The sequence below is a fragment of the Lontra canadensis genome, unplaced genomic scaffold, assembly GCF_010015895.1.
Source record: "Lontra canadensis isolate GAN:19392208 unplaced genomic scaffold, GSC_riverotter_1.0 scaffold43, whole genome shotgun sequence".
NCBI classification, from domain to species: domain Eukaryota; kingdom Metazoa; phylum Chordata; class Mammalia; order Carnivora; family Mustelidae; genus Lontra; species Lontra canadensis.
The window spans coordinates 426,567-445,959 of record NW_022631037.1 but is presented as its reverse complement, the minus strand read 5'-3'; the positions used below and the strand labels follow the sequence as shown (position 1 = coordinate 445,959).

General features: G+C 37.5%; 1 protein-coding gene across 2 annotated transcripts in view; it reads left to right on the top strand.

The window, feature by feature from the left end:
• The window catches only part of USP32 (ubiquitin specific peptidase 32), a 205,505-nt gene that overhangs the window by 145,409 nt on the left and 40,703 nt on the right, over positions 1-19,393 (top strand). For both annotated transcript variants that reach the window (XM_032871855.1, XM_032871854.1), the window contains exons 12-13: positions 7,958-8,060; positions 17,748-17,943. In XM_032871855.1, the coding sequence (XP_032727746.1) occupies positions 7,958-8,060; positions 17,748-17,943 (299 nt within the window). The remainder of the gene's footprint in view (positions 1-7,957; positions 8,061-17,747; positions 17,944-19,393) is intronic.

The following is a 19,393-nucleotide window of genomic DNA, read 5'->3' as shown; positions in this document are numbered from 1 at the left end:
TCAATACATAGTTTATCACTTATTCTTAAAAGTAGTGTGTATACAAATTTTTCAGTAGTTTTTTCTGGTGTGAGACTGCTTTGTAAAAGAGTTTACTGAAATAGGGGCACCTGGGTGGCTCAGTGGTCAAAGCCTCTGCCTTCGGCTCAGGTCATGATCTCAGAGTCCTGGGATCGAGCCCCACATCGGGCTCCCTGCTTGGCAGAGAGCCTGCTTCTCTCTCTCCCTCTGCCTGCCTCTGCCTACTTGTTATCTCTATCTCTCTGTCAATTAAATAAATCAAATCTTTAAAAAAAATCTTTAAAAAAAAAAAAAGAGTTTACTGAAATAGAGTTGTTTGGAATACCTGAAAACAGGATTATGTGAAGAATACCAGTTGATGTTCAGATGAATTTAAGTAACAAAATATACTTTCCAACTTTTTATAAGGATTCTTTTTTAAAATGGTCCTTTCTTTTAAAGAACGTTAAGCAAAATCCGTTTTTTAAAATGTTGTTTTCATAAAAACACTAGTCTCACGTTGTGTTTTTAATTTTCATGCTCAGAAGATTCATTCTTGTTTATGGTATTCATATGTTGACAATGTTCATCTTGATTTTTGTCTGATTTTTAGCTATCATAAAATAAAATTTTAAAATCCATTTAAGAGTACAAGTGAGATACTGCAGAGAAATACTGAAAGGCTTTTATGTAGCTGCAGTAGCTTTTTTTTCTTAACTATTGCAATCTAATTTAATCACATACTAATACCTTCTGAAGTCAGCATGACTTACCATACATACTAAGAATGGTATCGAGATAAGCACCGTGTGATGTATGGAATTGTTGAATCACTATATTGTACACCTGGAACTTGATATAACTCTGTATGTTAACTAACTGGAATTAAAATAAAAACTTAAAAAAGAAAGAAAAGAAATGTTGATTTAAAAAAAAGAACAAGGGACGCCTGAGTGGCTCTATCCATCAAGGATCTGCCTTTGGCTCAGGTCATGATCCCAGGGTCCTGGGATCAAGTCCCGCATTGGTCTCCTTGCTTGGCAGGTGGCCTGCTTCTTCCTCTGCCTGCCATTCCCCCTGCTTGTGTTCTTTCTCTCCCATGTGCTCTCTCTCTGATATAAATAAAAATCTTTAAAACCCATGTGCTCTCTCTCTGATATAAATAAAAATCTTTAAAAAAAAATTTTTTTAAAGGAATGCTACATAGCACAGTATATATATTTCTTGGCTTAATTATTTTGCAAATGCTCATAGCATCCCTATTTAAAAATAAAATGCTGGTATAATCTCATTTTTTTGTTTTTTTTTAATCTCATGTTTTTATAGAACTTTATACTACTTGCATTATTTCATCTGTTCCTTAGAATATAACTACATTGAATTAGTGTCACCATCCCATTTTATAAACGAGGAAACTGAGATTCACAAAAGTTGAGGAACTTACCAAAAATTGGATGGAAGTGGCAGAATCAAGTCTAGAATCTTTTTCATTGAAAACACAAGTGGTCTGTGTTCTGTAATCTTTATTTTTCAAAAAATCTGAATCTTAAATTCTAGATTCCAAATTGGTTAATTTCATTTGTGACTTTTTGAATTTTGTTTTATTTTACCTCCATTTTCACTGTTAAAAATTCATCTGAATTTTTAGGATGATTTATTAAAGATGAATCAGGTTGGTATACAAGTAGTGAGGTGAAAGAAATATTTGTAATTTAAAGAGTCAGTAATTTGTTGCAAAATTAGCGTCATGATTTCTGCAGTGGCTGAGTGAAGATCTCAGCATATCTCCTCCTGAAAAGCAACTAGACAAAATATAACACTGTATAAAATTGTCAGCTAACTATTTTAGGACTCTGGAAACTGAGCAAAGGTATTTAACAAGTTGGGAAGCATTTATTCAAGAAAAACTACTAAACCTTGGTAAGAAAAATGGGAATCCATAGTAATTTTACCTAGGGCTGGTCCCATTCCCTCCTACATGATAGTTTTACCAAGGCATGTGTGACAGGGCTGACTTGATTTGTATTAGAGCAGGGTTGAATGCCCGCCTAAGAGAATTGTAGCAAACAAACAAACAAACAAATAGTGATCATGGTGGCAAATAATCAAGGAACATCATTAGCTTGGGTTTGAGATACTGGTTAAGGAAAGCAACAAACTGAGAGACCAGTCAGAATTTTAACAACGAGATCCAGAGAACAAGACAACCAGAGTGTGTATTGATAAACAATAAACTTCCCCATGTCCCAGATGATCTGTAGGGCTGCTCATATATCCAAGGCTGTGTGCAAGCTCAGCAGAAACCAAGGAGGGTCTTAGCTATCTATTCATTCCTGATGGAATGTAGGGCCTAGCTCATGCAGAAAATAAAAACCAAGAAAAGTTTGTAACCTGCCTGAACTTTGCATCATTTCCCAAACTGAACTGATACATCAAGAAAAAGGTGCAAGTGTCACTGGCTCAAGATGTTTTAGCACAGCACCTCACCAGTTATTGGCCGACCAGTAAGTATTGCTCTTCCCAAGGAAACCAAACTTAAAGGTAAGAAATAATAATGAAGAAAATGGAACAACCTCACACTGCAGGGGAAGCAGATTCTATAGAGTTAGTCCAGGATGTCACAAGGCAAAACACACAGGCAGGGTCAGAATCCAGAGTTGGTGAAATATATTATCAAATATGTCCAATTCTTAGGAATGGAAGATGATGAAACACGCAACAAAATAGGAAAAATGTGACCCGTTGTGGTGGTGGTGGTGGGGACACTAGTTAATAGAGGTAGCCCCAGATGGTTGACTTAGGACACAAAAGACTTCGAAGTAGTATTATAAATGTTTTCACTGCTAAAGGAAGCTTTGTTTAAAGAATTAAAGGAAGTTATAATGACAATAACTAACCAAGTATAAAATATCAATGGAGATAGAAATTTTTTAAGTGAACTAAATGGAAATTCTGGAGTTGAAAATTAAACAAAAATTCACCACAGTGACTCAGCAACAGATTGGAGCCACAGAGAAATAACAGCAAAATAGAATAGAGTTAAATAGACTTTTCCAATATGAAGAACAGAAAAAATAAATAAAAATGAATGGAACCCGAGATATGTGGAAGTCCCAAAAGGAGGAGAAAAAGGTGTAGAAAAAGATACTTGATAACATGATGGCCAAACCTCCTAAAATTGCTTTAAGTTGTTAATCCAAGAAGCTCAATGAACTGCAGAGAGGTTAAAAACAGAGATCTACATCTAAACATACCACAAACTGTTCAAAGCTGCAAAGAGAAGATCCTAAAAGTTGGAAGAGGAAAATGACTCCTTCTTGTAGAAGGCAACCCCAGTAAGATTAACGGCTGACCATTTTTTTATAGAAAGGATGGAGGTCAGTAGGTAGTGAGATGACATTCAGAGTGCTGAAGGGGAAAAAACTGTCAACCTAAAATTCTTTATCCAGCAGACCTATCCTTCAGAAATTAAGGTAATTTGAAAACATTCTCATATAACACTGTTGGTAGTAAACACTTAAATACTGAAGGATTAAAATACTGAAGGAACTTCTTCATGCTAAAACAAAGTGACCCCAGACAATAATTTGAACTACACAAAGAAATACAAAGCACCAGTAAGCATAATTACATACTTAAAAATTAGACAGTATAAATACATTTTTCTGTTTTATCCTTTTAATTATTTAAAATAAAATCGTGGGGCGCCTGGGTGGCTCAGTGGGTTGGGCCTCTGCCTTTGGCTCAGGTCATGATCTCAGGGTGCTGGGATCGAGCCCTGCATCAAGCTCTCTGTTCAGCAGGGAGCCTGCTCCCCCCTCTCTCTCTGCCTGCTTCTCTGCCTACTTGTGATCTCTCTCTCTCTGTCAAACAAATAAGTAAAATCTTAAAAAAAATAAAATATAAAATTGTAAGATAATAATTTGAAAGCTATGCTGTTATTACAGCATAAAAAGATGTCATATGCATGACAATACAACTGAAAGAATAGGAAGTAGAGCTGTATTTGAGCAGCTTCTATAATTTACTGGCATAAATTAGTATTAATCTGAAGTAGCATGTGTTAAGGTTTATTTTATACCTCTAGAGCAACCAGTAAGAAAATAATCCCAAATACAGTTTCTTTAAAAAAAAAAATTAAAAAATGATACAGTAGAAAACAACTACTTAAAACAAAAGGAAAGTAAAAGAGGAATAGAAAAACAAATACACTTGAGATGAATAGAAAACAAGTAACAAAAGGGTAGGCACAAATCTGTATCAATAATTACCTTAAATATAAATGGATTAAACAGTTATCAAAGCTTAAGATAGACTGATATTTTTAATCCGAATACTTGAGGGGCACCTGGGTGGCTCAGTGGGTTAAAGCCTCTGTCTTTGGCTCAAGTCATGATCCCAGGGTTCTGGGATCGAGCCCCACATCTGGCTCTCTGCTCAACAGGGAGCCTGCTTCCCTCTCTCTCTGCCTGATTCTGCCTTCTTGTGATCTCTCTCTGTCAAATAAATAAATTTTTTAAAAAATCTTAAAAAAAACAAAACAAAACAAATACTTGAGATTCAAAGACACAAATAGATCGAAAGTAAAATGATGGAATAGATACAACAAGGCACCTAGTAACAGTAAGAGAGCTGGAGTGGATATACCGACATTAGGAAAAAAATGGCTTTTAGGCAAAGAATTATTATTACAGGCAGACATTTTATAATGATAGAAGTTTTAATTCATCAGGAAGATACAAAAATTGTAAATACATGTGTCTACAGCAGCAGAACACCCCCCAGCAACAACAGAGTACATATTCAAGTACACATGGAATGTTGTGTAGGACCAAGTATGTGTTAAGCCATGGATTATTATACTATGGCCCACTGACCAACTTTGGTCTGTTGCCGGATTTGATGCAGCCTGCAAGCTAGAAATGTTTTTTTCCCCTGTTGTTATACATTGAGGATCACAAAGCTTGGCTGAGAGAAGTTAAAATCTAAAGATAGGTCAATTGAAGCTATTGAGACTGAGGAATAGAAAGAAGAAAGAACGGGGGCGCCTGGGTGGCTCAGTTGGTTAAGCCGCTGCCTTCGGCTCAGGTCATGATCTCAGGGTCCTGGGATCGAGTCCCACATTGGGCTTTCTGCTCAGCAGGGAGACTGCTTCCCTTCCTCTCTCTCTGCCTGCCTCTCTGCCTACTTGTGATCTCTGTCAAATAAATAAATAAAATCTTAAAAAAAAAAAAAAAGAAGAAGAAGAAAGAACGAAGGGAAATGAACAGAGCTTCTTGGACTTGTGAAATAGCAGCAGCCTTACCAGCATACACATGATAGGAATCCCAGAAGAAGAGGAGGGAAAGGGACAGAATATTTGAAGAAATAATGGCACCAGACTCCTCAAATTTGACAAAAGATGTGAACCTAAACATTTAGAAAGCTCACTGAACTCCAAGAAGGATAAAACTATAAGTGATTCACACCAAGACACATTATAATCAGATGGTCAGAAGCCTGGGGACAGAAAATTTTAAAAAGCAGCAAGAGAAAAGCTACACACGCAATAGATCCTCAATAGGATTAACAACAGGTTTCTCATCAGAAATCTCGGAATCCAGAAGTGAGCGGAATGGTACTTTTATTCTATATCCGGGAAAAAGATTTTTTCAAGAGTGATTTGGATTTTAAGTTAAATTCTTATATGTGACACTAAAAGCATAAGCAACCGAAGAAAAAAAGATAAATTTGTCTTCATTAAAGCTTCATTAAAGTTTTATCAAAACACATTGTCAGGAAAGTGAAAAGATAACTTGTCAAATGGGAGATAGTATTTGTAAATCATAGATCTGCCAGAGATCAAGTAACTAGAATATATCCAGAACTCCTACAGCTCACCAACAAAAAGAAAACTCAACTAAAAATTGGGTAAGGGACTTGAATACACACTTCTGTAGATATGACAGACAGTTGGTCATCAGGCACATAAAAAGATGCTCAAAATCATTAGTCATTAAGGAAATGCAACTCAAAACCACAATGTTTCTACTTTGCATTTACTAAGATGTTTATAATTTTTAAGATGGAAAATAAAATTTGTGAGGATCTGGAGAAATCGGGGCCCTGATACATCACTGGTAGAAATGTAAAATGGAGGGCGCCTGGGTGGTTCAGTGAGTTGGGCCTCTGCCTTCGGCTTGGGTCATGGTTTCAGGGTCCTGGGATCGAGCCTTGCATCAGGCTCTCTGCTGAGCAGGGAGCCTGCCTTCCCCTCCCCCTCTGCATGCTCTCTGCCTACTTGTGATCTCTATCATATAAATAAATAAAAAATCTTAAAAAAAAAAAAAGAAATGTAAAATGGTGTAACTGCTCTGCAAAAAATATGGTAGTTCCTCAACAGGATCACCATGTAACCTGGCAATTCCACTTGTAGGTATATACCTCAAACATTGAAAACAGGAACTCAAATGCTTGTACACAGATGTTCATAGCAGCACTATACGCATTAGCCAGTAAGTAGAAATAGTCCACACAGCTATCAGTGGATGAATGGATAAACAAAATGTCGTATATCCATACTATGGAATATTATTCAGCCTTACAAAGAAATGGTACATGTACTCATGCATGCAGCAACAGGGATGAACCTCACAAGTGAAAGAGGCCAAATACAAAAGGTCACATATTGAAGGATTCCATTTATATGAAATATCCAGAATAGGTAAATGAATAGATGTAGAAAGGTGATAATCAAAGGCCGGGGAAAGGTAATAATAGGAAATAACTGCCTAATGTATAACTGCTTAATTGGGATGTATGAGAATGTTTTGGAGAAATGCACATAACATGGAAGTGACTATTTTCAAGCATACAATTCAGTGGCATTGGTTCATTCAAAATATACAACCACCACTTTATGTTATGAATTTCTCCTCTGTAAAAACTGTTTTTTTAAATCACAATGTGGTGCAACTTCATACCCACTTGAATATTTATGATAGAAAAGATAGATGGTAAAACATGTTGCCAAGAATGTGAAAAAACTAGAACCATTATACATTACTGATAGAAATGTTAAATGGTGTGGCTACTTTGGACAATAGCTTATCAATTTCAAATTATCAGATGTTAGATGGGTAAACAATATGTGGTGTATACATACCTGTGGGATGCATTATAAATAGTATTTGGGGGGCTCAGTCAGTGAAGCAGCCAGGCAACTCTTGATTTTGGCTCCAGTCGTGATCTCACGGTCCTAGGATTGAGCCCTGTGTCAGGCTGTGTGCTCAGTGGGGAGTCTGCTTGAGATTCTCTTTCTGCCTCTCCTTCTGCCCCTCCCCCCACTCGTGCTCACTCACTCGCTCTCTATGAATAAATCTTTTTAAAAAATAGTGTTTGGAATGGAATAACAAAACACATAGTAATGATATCTGCTAAAATGTAGTTGAACCTCAAAAACATGGTAAGTCAAAGAGGCCATATGTAAAAGACCATGTGTTCTATTACTCCATTTATATGAAATGTTCAGAAAAGGGAAATTTGTAAGAGACAGAAAATAGACTAGTGGTTTCCTGGGCTGAGAGTGTAACATGAATTGACTCAAGTGGACACAGGATAGCTTTTGGGGGTAATGGAAATGTTCTAGAATTGGATTGCTGGATTGTGGTGATAGTTGTACATGTCTATAAATTTACCACCATCATTGAGTTATACTCTTAATACAGGTAAATTTTATGTTATGTAAATTATTCCTCAATAAAACTATTTTTAAAAACATCGAGTATGGAGCTTGATAGTGTTGTTATGACTCCTGAAATGGACTTACCATTGTTTGACTAATTGAAACTATGGCAGTCTCTGTAGTATATCCGTGTCATGTTTTTACTTTGTAAAAATTTCTAATAATTTCTGGATGTGTGTGTGATCATCTGTTTCATATGCCATTTGATGTACTGAATTTCTTTTGTATGTACAGAGGGTGGTTAGAACGAGAGAGCAGGTATGGTCTGCAACCAGGACACAACTGGTTTATCATCTCCATGCAGTGGTGGCAGCAGTGGAAAGAATATGTGAAATATGTGAGTATGATTCCCCTTTATCTACATATTACAAAGGATTTTCAGCTCCATCAGACTTTGTGTGACTATTGGCCAGTAATGAAATGCTTCGGTGTAGATAAGGATTTGAAGGGGAAGGAAACGAATACCTATGTGATACTTCCACAGACCAAGCTCTGTTCTTACACTTCCACATAAATTTCCTCCCTTGCAACAGCTCTGCAAGGAAGGTAACCGTGGACATGGGGGTGCATGCATATGCACCTTGCGTATCTCAATTGATCTTCACAGTATCTCTGGGAGGAAGGTGGTATTAACATATTTTACCTGTGATGAACCTGAGGCTGAGATTAAAGGTAACCTAAATACAGGGTAGAGTTCTGGGATCAAACCTAAGGATTGACTTTTAAGCCAGTGGTGTCTCAACCACATCATTTACATTATCCTTCATTTGTTCACCTTTTTCATCAAAATGTTGAAGACCCTTGGGTAAGAAGTGCTGATTTTCTATTTAAAAAGTTAATTTCAGGACTAACATTAGAACTCAGTTTCTAATTGAGAATCTGCCATTGTTCCAAATAAAGAGTTCAAAGAGAAATTGTCATTAGTGAAGAATATTCTCATCGTACTTAAAATGGAATGGATTTTTCTTTAGAATTAAAAGACTCAGAGTAATTCCAGGAATCCAATTTCTCCATACTTGGAGAGCCAGTTGGTATGTAGACTCATTGTTAGTTACCAAATAATCACTAACCTGGTTTTTTGACTTTTATTTTTTTTTCTCTATGTCCTTTTCTATCCTTATTTTTTAATCACAATATTGGTAGATTGTTTTATTATCTACTTAATTATTATGCCTGGTTCTTTTTCTGTTTTGCAGGGTTAACACTGTGTTTTCACATATAAAATACATTAATCAGTGTTGTTGAAGGAGTAGAAAAGTAGGCAAATGACTTCAAACCCTGTAGGTAGATAATGATGGTTATTGTAAGTAGAGAATGAAAACATGGGGTAAAGCATCACAGTCTGTGTTGAAATGTTTTTTGTCCTTTATGTTCTTAGATTGGCCTTGGAATGAGTGGTTATTAATGTTTTACTGGCTGCGGACTCAAAGTGATACCTCATTTTGTGTTTTGAAGTATTACTTTTTATTTCTGTAGGAACATGGTCTTGTTCGTACCAGCACATCCCTTATAAACAGAAGTGCACTGAGGAGAACACAAACCTGATTTGCTCTCACCTGTGTAACCCTTCTGTGCATTAAAAGAATTAGTGGAGGGTTGCCAGAGAAAGATGTGGAGGGGGAAATTACACTTAAGGGTTGTATTCTATCCACTGTGGCATTCTGTATTACTGTCCAGTATGTGTCTGTCAAATGCAGACTTTTAAAGTTTACTCTAAAATGAAGTTGGTCAGGGGCATCTGGGTAGCTCAGTCAGTTAAGTATCTGACTCTCAAGCCCCTTGTTGGGCTCCCAGCTCAGCAGAGCATCTGCTTCTCCTTCTCCCTCTGCCCTGCTCATGTGCTCTCGCTCTCAAATAAATAAAATCTTTTTAAAAAAATAAATAAATGCAATAAATAAATAAATAAAATAAATGCAAATCACCTTTTTAAAAAGTGACATTCTTGCCGTCTGTAAAACGACATTAAAGAACAGTTACCTCCATGACAGGATGTTATGAAGATTAAAGGAGTCGATACATGTTAAACATTTTAGATCAGTGTCTGGCACATAGTAAGAACTCAGTAAGTATTAGCTAGTAGTCTGAGAAAACAGTACAGGATAATAGTAGTGAGCTGTTATCCTCTTATAGGATAATAGTAGTGACCCATGTGTTAGGGTCCTCCTGGTCCTGCTACTTGTGGTATAACCTTGAACAAGTTACTTATCCTTTCTGTACCTCAGTTTTCTCATACAAACAACAGGGTTAATAATGATGCCTATTTCAATAGGGTTATTACAGAGAATTAAATGAATTAACATAGATGAAGCACTCAGCCCCATGCCAGGCAGGTAGGACCCAATGTAAAGTTAGAGGAAGTAATGGTAGTAATATTAGCAGGGGTTTCAGCAGCAGTAGCAGTAGTAATTAGTGATTTATATTTGCCTTTCCAGTATATATGGCAATTTTGGCAAATGCTTTGTTTAAGAAAAATAATCGATATTTCCAGTGTGTTGGGTAATTTCCTCTGGGCTTAGTCTGCCCACCTAATAAGAAATCCGTTAGCTTTATTTAATGTCTCTTCATAAAATGGCGTGTTTGTTGATGTGAATTACTAATTGTCTATGAGGGCAGACTGTATCTTTCAGACAGCAGCATGTCTAAATAGAGACTAAGGGAACAGGAAAAATAAGCAATCCTTTCTCAGAAGTGTCTTGCCTCAGATATGAATGATTGACTTGAGTTTGAATTTTGGATCTGCTCGTAGGATCTGTTCTTTATGGAGCCAAAGTTTTTTTTCTACTGTGTGAAATCTCCTTTTGCACAAATGTAAACTGGGAGAAATGGTGAAATCTTTTCTGTCATCATTGTAGTATATATTCTTGTCTTCCCTCCTGTTTGAGAGCTGAGAGAGCAGCTCTTACTACTCATGTACAGATTTTACTATTCATTATGTATTATTGGTTGGTATGTGACTTTGGAGTTAGAAAGCACTTTAAGCACTTCTCTTTTCCAAACTTGCAAAGCTTCTGAGGGCCCTTTGGGTTTTGTAATTGCACAGAGTTGTATTGGGCAATTATTTTATTCCTGATCTAGATTTTCTAGTTTCAGGTCTCTTGACTCCTATCTTAGTACTTTTTCCATTACTCCATACTACCTTCCATTTTTTAAAAACCAGCATTGCAGACTAATGAAATATAAAATTGGCATAACTAGTAGTTAGGTTCATTAATAGTTGTAGTATACATATGTATAGAAAAAAGTAGCATCATCATTGATAGAGAAGAAAGTGAATCCTGACCCTTATTTTGGAATATCATTAAACACTGACACAACTCAAAAGAAATCATGACATGCTCAAAGTAGAATTATATTAAAGTGCCACATATCCCTTTTGGGAGTCAGTGACTCAGAGCTCAGAGGAGGATGAAGTTTTTCACCATTGGTGAAACTTTATCTACCTAGAGAAACACAGGGTAGTTGCTAAGAGTTCCAGAGCCGGAAGTCAGTAAAAACAAAACAAGACCCTTTGACATTTAAGGGGAAAAACTTTCCCAGAGCAACTGGAAATAACACTCAGAGCCAGTGACTGTGTATATGACCATTATTGATTTGTTTAAGATGTAGAAGGAAAGTAGTCATAAGATTAGTCAACTGAAAATGTTGACAATTTCACTGAAAGACAAGGGTGGAAGCAATGACCTGAAAAATAGGACAGAGAAGGGGGAGGAAGAAAGAACCTTAGTAATGGTGGCAGTTTCAGACATGGCCCAACACTGAGAGCAGTAGATTCCTAGAATAGAAAAACAAGCCAGACAATGAGAAGATAGACCACTCTAGTTGGAACATTGGAAAATAAGTGAAGAAAAGCCTTTATTCTCTATCTAAAAAGGGTATCTCACTGCACCATGTTAAAAGCATATGGTATAGTGTGCAGTCGCTGGTGACAAAAATTGCAGTCTCTGATATGCTATTACAATTATTCTGTTGCTGAATTATTATAAAACTTAACAGATTTAATGCCTGGTAATACTTTTATCACCCCATTTTCTTACCAATGATATCTATAGATTTCATCCTAAGGACTAAGCTTTTCAGAATAAGAAATAAGAATAGTTTCATTTAGGGGTACCTGGGTGGCTCAGTGGGTTAAGCCTCTGCCTTCGGCTCTGGTCATGATCTCAGGGTCCTGGGATTGGAGCCCTGCATCGGGCTCTTTGCTTAGCAGGGAGCCTGCTTCCCCCTCTCTCTCTCCCTGCCTCTCTGCCTACTTGTGACCTCTCTGTCAAATAAATAAATAAAATCTTAAAAAAAAAAGTTTCAGGGGCGCCTGGGTGGCTCAGTGGGTTAAAGCCTCTGCCTTCAGCTCGTGTCATGATCCCAGCGTCCTGGGATCAAGCCCCACATTGGGCTCTCTGCGCAGCAGGGAGCCTGCTTCCCCCTCTCTCTCTGCCTGTTTCTCTGCCAACTTGTGATCTCTCTCTCTCTGTCAAATAAATAAATAAAATCTTTTAAAAAAAAAGTTTCATGTAAGTTTTCTTTAGAAATATAAGCTATATATAAGATTTCCAAACCTTGGGGGCCTGAGTGGCTCAGTCTTAGGTTAAGTGTCTGCCCTCAGCTCAAGTCATAATCCAGGGTCCTGGGATCGAGCGAGTTGGACTCCCTGCTCAGCTGGAGTCTGCTTCTCCATCTCCCTCTGCTCCTTTCCTTCTCCCCTGCTTGTGCAGCTCTCTCGTTCTCTCTCTCAAATAAATAAATAAACCTTTTTTAAAGATTTAAAATACAATTCCAAATGTTTCTCTTTGAAATTCTGCTAAATGTCAAACTCAGAGGAAAGCTTAAAGGAATTTTTTTCCTCAGGTATAATTAAAGGAGACCCAGTCTTCCTCAAAGTATATTACTACATATTTTTATTTATTTTAAAGATTTTATTTATTTATTTGACAGAGATCACAAGTAGGCAGAGAGGCAGGCAGAGAGAGAGGGGGAAGCAGGCTCCCCGCGGAGCAGAGAGCCTGATGTGGGGCTCGATCCCAGGACCCCAAGATCACGACCCAAGCCAAAGGCAGAGGCTCAACCCACCGAGCCACCCAGGCGCCCCAATTACTGCATATTTTTAAAAAGTGAGTTACAGTGCATAAACAAACTTAAAATAAATGGAATAGAGAAATGAGTATAAATTTTAAAAAAGAGTTGCCTGTCAAGTCCACATGATAGTTACGTGGACATCATTTAAGTTCAGAAACACTTGTAGCAAAAATAAAAGATTTTTCTGGAGGATAAATGAAGTAACCTGAGAGAAGACTTAAAAATTTTAAGTTGTTCTTTCAAAATGGCTATCTTACTAGTTTTACTCACATCTTTATAGGAAAGAAGCAAATGACCCAAAAGTTCATTAAAAATCTGAATCTTCCTAAAAAGCAAGTTCCAGAGGAAGTAGTACATTCAGTAAGAAATCAGTTACTACTCTACTCTCAGCATTGGGAGCACATTATAAAAACAAAAGTATGAGCCTATAATCCTCACTGGGGCAGTGGTTATCAGTTTTGACTACATAGTAGGATCACATAAAGGCCTTTACAAAAAGAGAAAAAAAAATGCCTCTGTTCCTCTCCAGACCAAATAAATCAGAAAGTATAATTGGGGAGGGGGGAAAATTGAATTAATATAAATAAGTCATCTTATTTACTAAAAAATTTGAAATTTAAACCCATTTCTGTTGGTATGGGCTCAACATCAGAAAAGCTGTGAGAAGATCAGTATTATCTTTGAGAAGATCAGTATTATCTTTAAGAAATTGCCATGAAATCCACACACAAAAGGCCAAACATAGGATTAATAATATAAACTACTCAAGCCTAGTTTACGTTTCTAATTCTTTGGCCATAGGTCATTTTTGTTTCATTGTACATACAATTTGACTTCTTTGGTGGATAGTCTAATTTAAAATACTGATGGGGGGGGCGCCTCGCTGGCTCATTCGGTAGAACATGCATCTCTTTCTTGCCAGATCACGAGTTCAGGCCCCATGTTGGGCATAGAGCTTACTTAAAAAGAAATAAAATCCTAATGGCCCCAAATCCATATTTAACGTAGATTCCCAGTTTTTAGGCATTTGTGTACTATGGCCATCATATTTTGCCATATAATTATGTGCTTAATGTGTTTATTTAAATAACTTTATCATTTTTATGTAAATAAATGTATTTTAAAAGTAAACTTTATATCAACATCTTAAGTAGAAAATCAGTGTCACACTCCAGAAATAGAAGGTCAAGATAAAAATAAATTCAGTGAAAATAAGATATAATATCAAATTCCAGCTAAACAGTGTTGCCCTTTAAAGAATAGTATTAAGGTCTGTTCTCTGTTAAAAAGAGAAATTATCAGGTGTTACATTAGCAGATTAAGTATTAGATTAGCACATTAGGAAAAAAAGATTAGCACATCAGTACCAAACGGGGACTGTTTCCTTGAAGTAATTAGAGGATTGAGAGAGAACTGAATAGGGAATAACTTTTTCACTGTGAACTAGTTATTAATACCCAAAATAATCTAGTACCTTTCCTACACTTTAGGAAACATATTAAATGACAGAAGATGCCAACATTAGGATCTATAATAAAGAATCTACATGCTTCTGAATTGTTTGCAGTTTTAACAATTGCTATTTTGAAAAATTTAATCCCAGGGGCGCCTGGGTGGCTCAGTGGGTTAAAGCCTCTGCCTTCAGCTCGGGTCATGGTCCCAGGGTCCTGGGATCAAGCCCCGCATCGGGCTGTCTGCTCAACGGGGAGCCTGCTTCCTCCTCTCTCTCTGCCTATCTCCTCTGCCTACTTGTAATCTCTGTCAAATAAATAAATAAAAATCTTAAAAAAAAAATTTAATCCCAAAATTGAATTGGTTTGTAGAAAGGAATCTAGGTTTTATTCTCATTCTTCTTGCCACTCTTTCAGTTAAAGGCATTGAAATTTTTTCAGAGCTGGCTTCTGAAGGATCTATAAATTGATAGTATTCACCTGGCTTATAGATGACATAGGAGAAAGCATCTAATAAAATGTTGATCCAGTGCCTCTCTGGGCTAAAATTAGGGATGTTCTAATTGCATTAAAAGAAACTAGAGGTCCCACTATGCTATTGCTATGGTGTTACTTGGATCTTGTCTTTTAAATTGGATATTTTTCTTGGGTTGGGTCATTTGTTTTATAAGCTGTGCCTTCAACAATCATTTTTTTCTATAAAACGCATGTCAGTGTTTGTTGAATGCCACTTGAGTTCTTCTACCCATGCTATTGTATATCTTCTCAGATGCCTTTTGGACCTTGTTTCACTGATAAATCCCTTTAGTCTCTTTACCCTCTCAGTTACAAATATCCTGATCTTCATAGATATACATTCTCAGAGTCTTATCTTTCTGTTTTTCTATCACTAAGTAGAAAATAATTCTGTGCTAGTCATCTCAAGTTCTGGTACTGTACAATCTCTTGATTTTTCTTTCATCATTCAGACTCTAGATTCTTACATTACAGATTTTATAAATATTATTCTCCCCTTATTTTACATACACCATGTTCTTTGGCTTCAGGAAGGCTCTTGACCTTCAAATTTTTATCTTCTGCCTCTCTTTTCTGTCCTGAGCACAAGACTCAAGTGTCCCAGGTAACTCAAAAAGAATATCCCAAAATAAGCTCATTCTCCCAGATGATCCCATTAACTCATAAACTTTATCTTATAAAGGTGTCAACTCCCATTTAGTCATCTACACCAGCACCTCAGGTTCTACCTTGGAATTATCTTTGCCTCTTTTTTATACACAATTAGTTGTCAAATTTTTTCACCTCTTATGTATTCTTAGTCCATGTTCTTCTCTCCATCTCCTTACTTCTGGATCTATCTTTATGGTTTATTACCTTACAATCTCTTGCCTTGAATTATTATAGGAGCCTTATTTTTTTTTTTTTAAGATTTACATTTATTTGAGAGAGAGAGAGAGACTGTGCAGGAAGGGGAGAGGGGGAGAGAGAATCTCAAGTAGACTCCCCACTGAACAAGGAGCCCATCACAGCGCCTGATCATGACCTGAGCTGACATCAAGAGCTGTGACTGAGCCACCCAGGTGCCCCAGTATAGGAGCCCTCTAACTTGTGTTTCAGGTTTCCATTTCTGCCTCTGGTCCTTTCTGTGGAGTACTTATGAAAGCAAAAAATGGATTATACTGTTCCATTTGAAAGCCTTTCACAGAAAAATCCTGTGGATATAATGTTAAACGAAAGAAAAAATTCTGTGCTGTGTTTAAAATGTAATACCAGTTTTATAGAAACCAGAATGATGGTTCATATTTACTAAACACCAGGCACTTTACATGTGTTGCTCAAGTAATCTTTACAGTAACTCTGAGATAGATACTAACATTACCCTGATTTTTACCCATGAAGAATCCAAGGCTTAGAAATTTACTTATTGTGGGGGTACCTGGGTGGGTCGGGAATCAGTTAAGTATCTGACTCTTGATCTCAGCTCAGGTCTTGATCTGAGGGTCGTGTGTTCAAGACCTCTGTTGGGTTCCATGCTGGGTGTGGAGCCTATTTTCAAAAAAGTTATCCTGAAAGGTTACATAGCTGGTAAGTCAGAGCACTGCCCTTAGTTCTAACTATATATTTCACACTATTTATTTTTTACATGTATGTGTATGTTTTCAGTCATGAAAAAATAAAGGAAACACACCAAAATATCAACTGTAGTTAATGCTGAATGATGGGATCATTTAGCATATTTATGATATTCTTCTGTAGTTCTTGCAGTGACAGTGTAATCTGTAATAATAAAAAAATAAATATTATTTAGTTTTTTAAATATTTAAAGAAACCTTCCATAATTTTCAGATTTTGACAGAATAAAGGCCTAAATTAGTTTGTGTCAGGGGCACCTGGCCGGCCGGCTGGCTGGCTCAGTCGGTAGAGCATGCAATGCCCCCTCACCTTTTTTTTTTTTTTTTTTTTTAAAGGCTGACCCCCTTGGGGTGCCCGGGTGGCTCAGTGGATTAAAACCTCTGTCTTTGGCTCAGGTCATGATCCCAGGGTCTTGGGATGGAGCCCCGAATTGGGCTCTCTACTCATCAGGGAGCCTGCTTCCCTTCCTCTCTCTCTGCCTGCCTCTCTGCCTACTTGTGGTCTCTGTCCGTCAAATAAATAAATAAAATCTTAAAAAAAAAAAAAAGCTGACCCTCCCATGAGTAAGAAGGACCTTCTTTTCCCCACCCTACCCCGAATATTTTCTCTTTATTTGACAGAGAGAGACAGGGAGAAAGGGAACACAAGCAGGGGGAGTGGAAGAGGGAGAAGCTGGCTTCCCACCAAGTAGGAAGCTGTATGCTGGGCTGGATCCCAGGACCCCCTGGAGTCATGACCTGAGCTGAAGGCACATGCTAATAAACAACTGAGCCTCTCAGGTGCCCCAGAGCATGCAACTCTTGATCTCAGGGTCACGCTTTTAAGGTCCACGTTGAGCATAGAGCTTACTTTAGAAGATAATAAATAAACAGGAGCACTGGGTGACTCAGTCAGTTGAGCATCTTGTCTTCAGCTCAGGTCATGATCCCAGGGTCCTAGGATTGAGCCCGGCGTGGGGCTCCCATGGGGCTCCCTGCTCAGCGGGGACCCTGCTTCTCTCTCTCTTTCCCTTTGCCTTCCACTTTGCCTACTTGTGCTCTCTGTCAAATAAATAAATAAAATCTTTAAAAAAAAGATTTTAAAAAGATATTTAAATAAAATAAACACACATACGTACATACATCACTCTCTCCCTTTGTGTCAGAGTCCTTTGTGCTATGTGTCCCCAATCTGCTTCATCAATTTTATTTACACACACTCTTCCCCTTTGAAAAAACTGAAATTTAGTTACAGATTAAAATGTTCTTAATTGGCAGTAGCTAACTACAGGAGGATTAAAAGCGATAGATAATTCAGAGATTCATTTTCGAAACCTGCTTAGTGCTTGGATTATTAAATTGTGCCTTTTAATTTCTGACCTCGTGATTTTTTAGGATGCCAGCCCTGTTGTAATTGAGCCGTCATCTGTTCTGAATGGAGGGAAATACTCATTTGGAACAGCAGTACATTGTATAGAGCAGAGTGAAGATAGAATCGGAGGAGGCAGCCTCAGCTATGTGAATACCACAGAAGAGAAGTTTTCAGACAACATTTCTTCTGCATCTGAAGCCTCAGAAACTGCTGGCAGTGGTAAGATGGCTTGCTTCCCATAAAGTTTATTCAAGGTCACTTCTTAAAAGTGTATACTTTGTCAGAGAATGTGCTTCGTAGGATATAACCAGACGTCCGTTCACAGAAATAAGTTTTAAATGAAATGGTCAGTTATAAAATTCTTGAATATATTAGTAGCTTTACAAAGAGAAACTCTTCTGTATTCTATTTCATGAATCTCTCAATTTGAAAATATGTTCGCTGTTGGGGTACCTGGCTGACTCTGTCAGTAGAGCACGCAGCTCTTGGTCTTAGGGTTGTGGTTCAAGGCCCAGATTGGGCATGAGCCTACTTAAATAAGTTCATTTGTTTAAATATATATGTATATATATATATCCATATATATATATATACATATATATATTTTTTTCACTATTTTCATTGATTAAAGCTACTTCTCTCCATATCGCTATTTAATTATTTTGTCAGTCATTTGGAGAGATAGTTTTTCCATCTCCAAGACTCTCTCTGCCTTCATTGGGTTAAGTGCACCCTCATATTAGATTCTGCAGACATTTCAGGCTGGAATTAGGGGTTTATTTTGAGAAACTATTGAGAAAAAGTCAAAATGCATCCCATAATCCTTTGCAGTCCTTTAGTCCTACCTAAAACTCAGTGTTTCTACACATTTGGGGAAAATTCTTTGATGTTTTTGTGGCATAGCTGAGTTGAGCTGATCCCTCTGCTGATAACAGTGGCAGTACTCTCAAGCTTACTCTTACTTCATCTCTGAGATCCGGCAAATCGGACAGAGCTAGCCTCTTCTCTACAAAGTTCTTTGTAGAATCTACTCCTTCTTGCCCATCTGATTTTTTTTTTTTAAGATTTTTTAAAAATTTTATTTGTTTGACAGAGAGATCACAAGTAGGCAGAGCAGCAGGCTTCCTGCTGAACAGAGAGCCTAATATGGGGCTTGATCCCAGGACCCTGAAATCAAGACCTGAGCCGAAGGCAGAGGCTTAACCCTCTGAGCCACCCAGGAACCCCTTCCCCATCTGATATTATAGCAATCATTTAGCACTCCTAGAAGTTCTGTCTCTGATGAGCTTTAACACCAAGATTATTTTTTAACACCAAGATTATTTTTAACCCTCTCTAAGGTCCTGTGCTATCCATAGTCTGAGCAGTGCCCCACACGAAAGGTTTAAAGTGGCTGATGGCTAGAATGTTTACCCGATTGATGGCTAGAATGGTTAGTCTATTGTTCAGAGTTGAAGTACATTTCTTTTTTAAGATTTTATTTATTTATTTGAAAGAGATCACAAATAGGCAGAGAGTGGGGGGAAGCAGGCTCCCTGCTGAGCAGAGAGCCCAATGCAGGGCTCAATCCCAGGACCCTGAGAACATGACCTGAGCCGAAGGCAGAGTCTTAACCCACTGAGCCACCCAGGCGCCCCCAGAGTTGAAATACCTTAAAATACCATTGGGG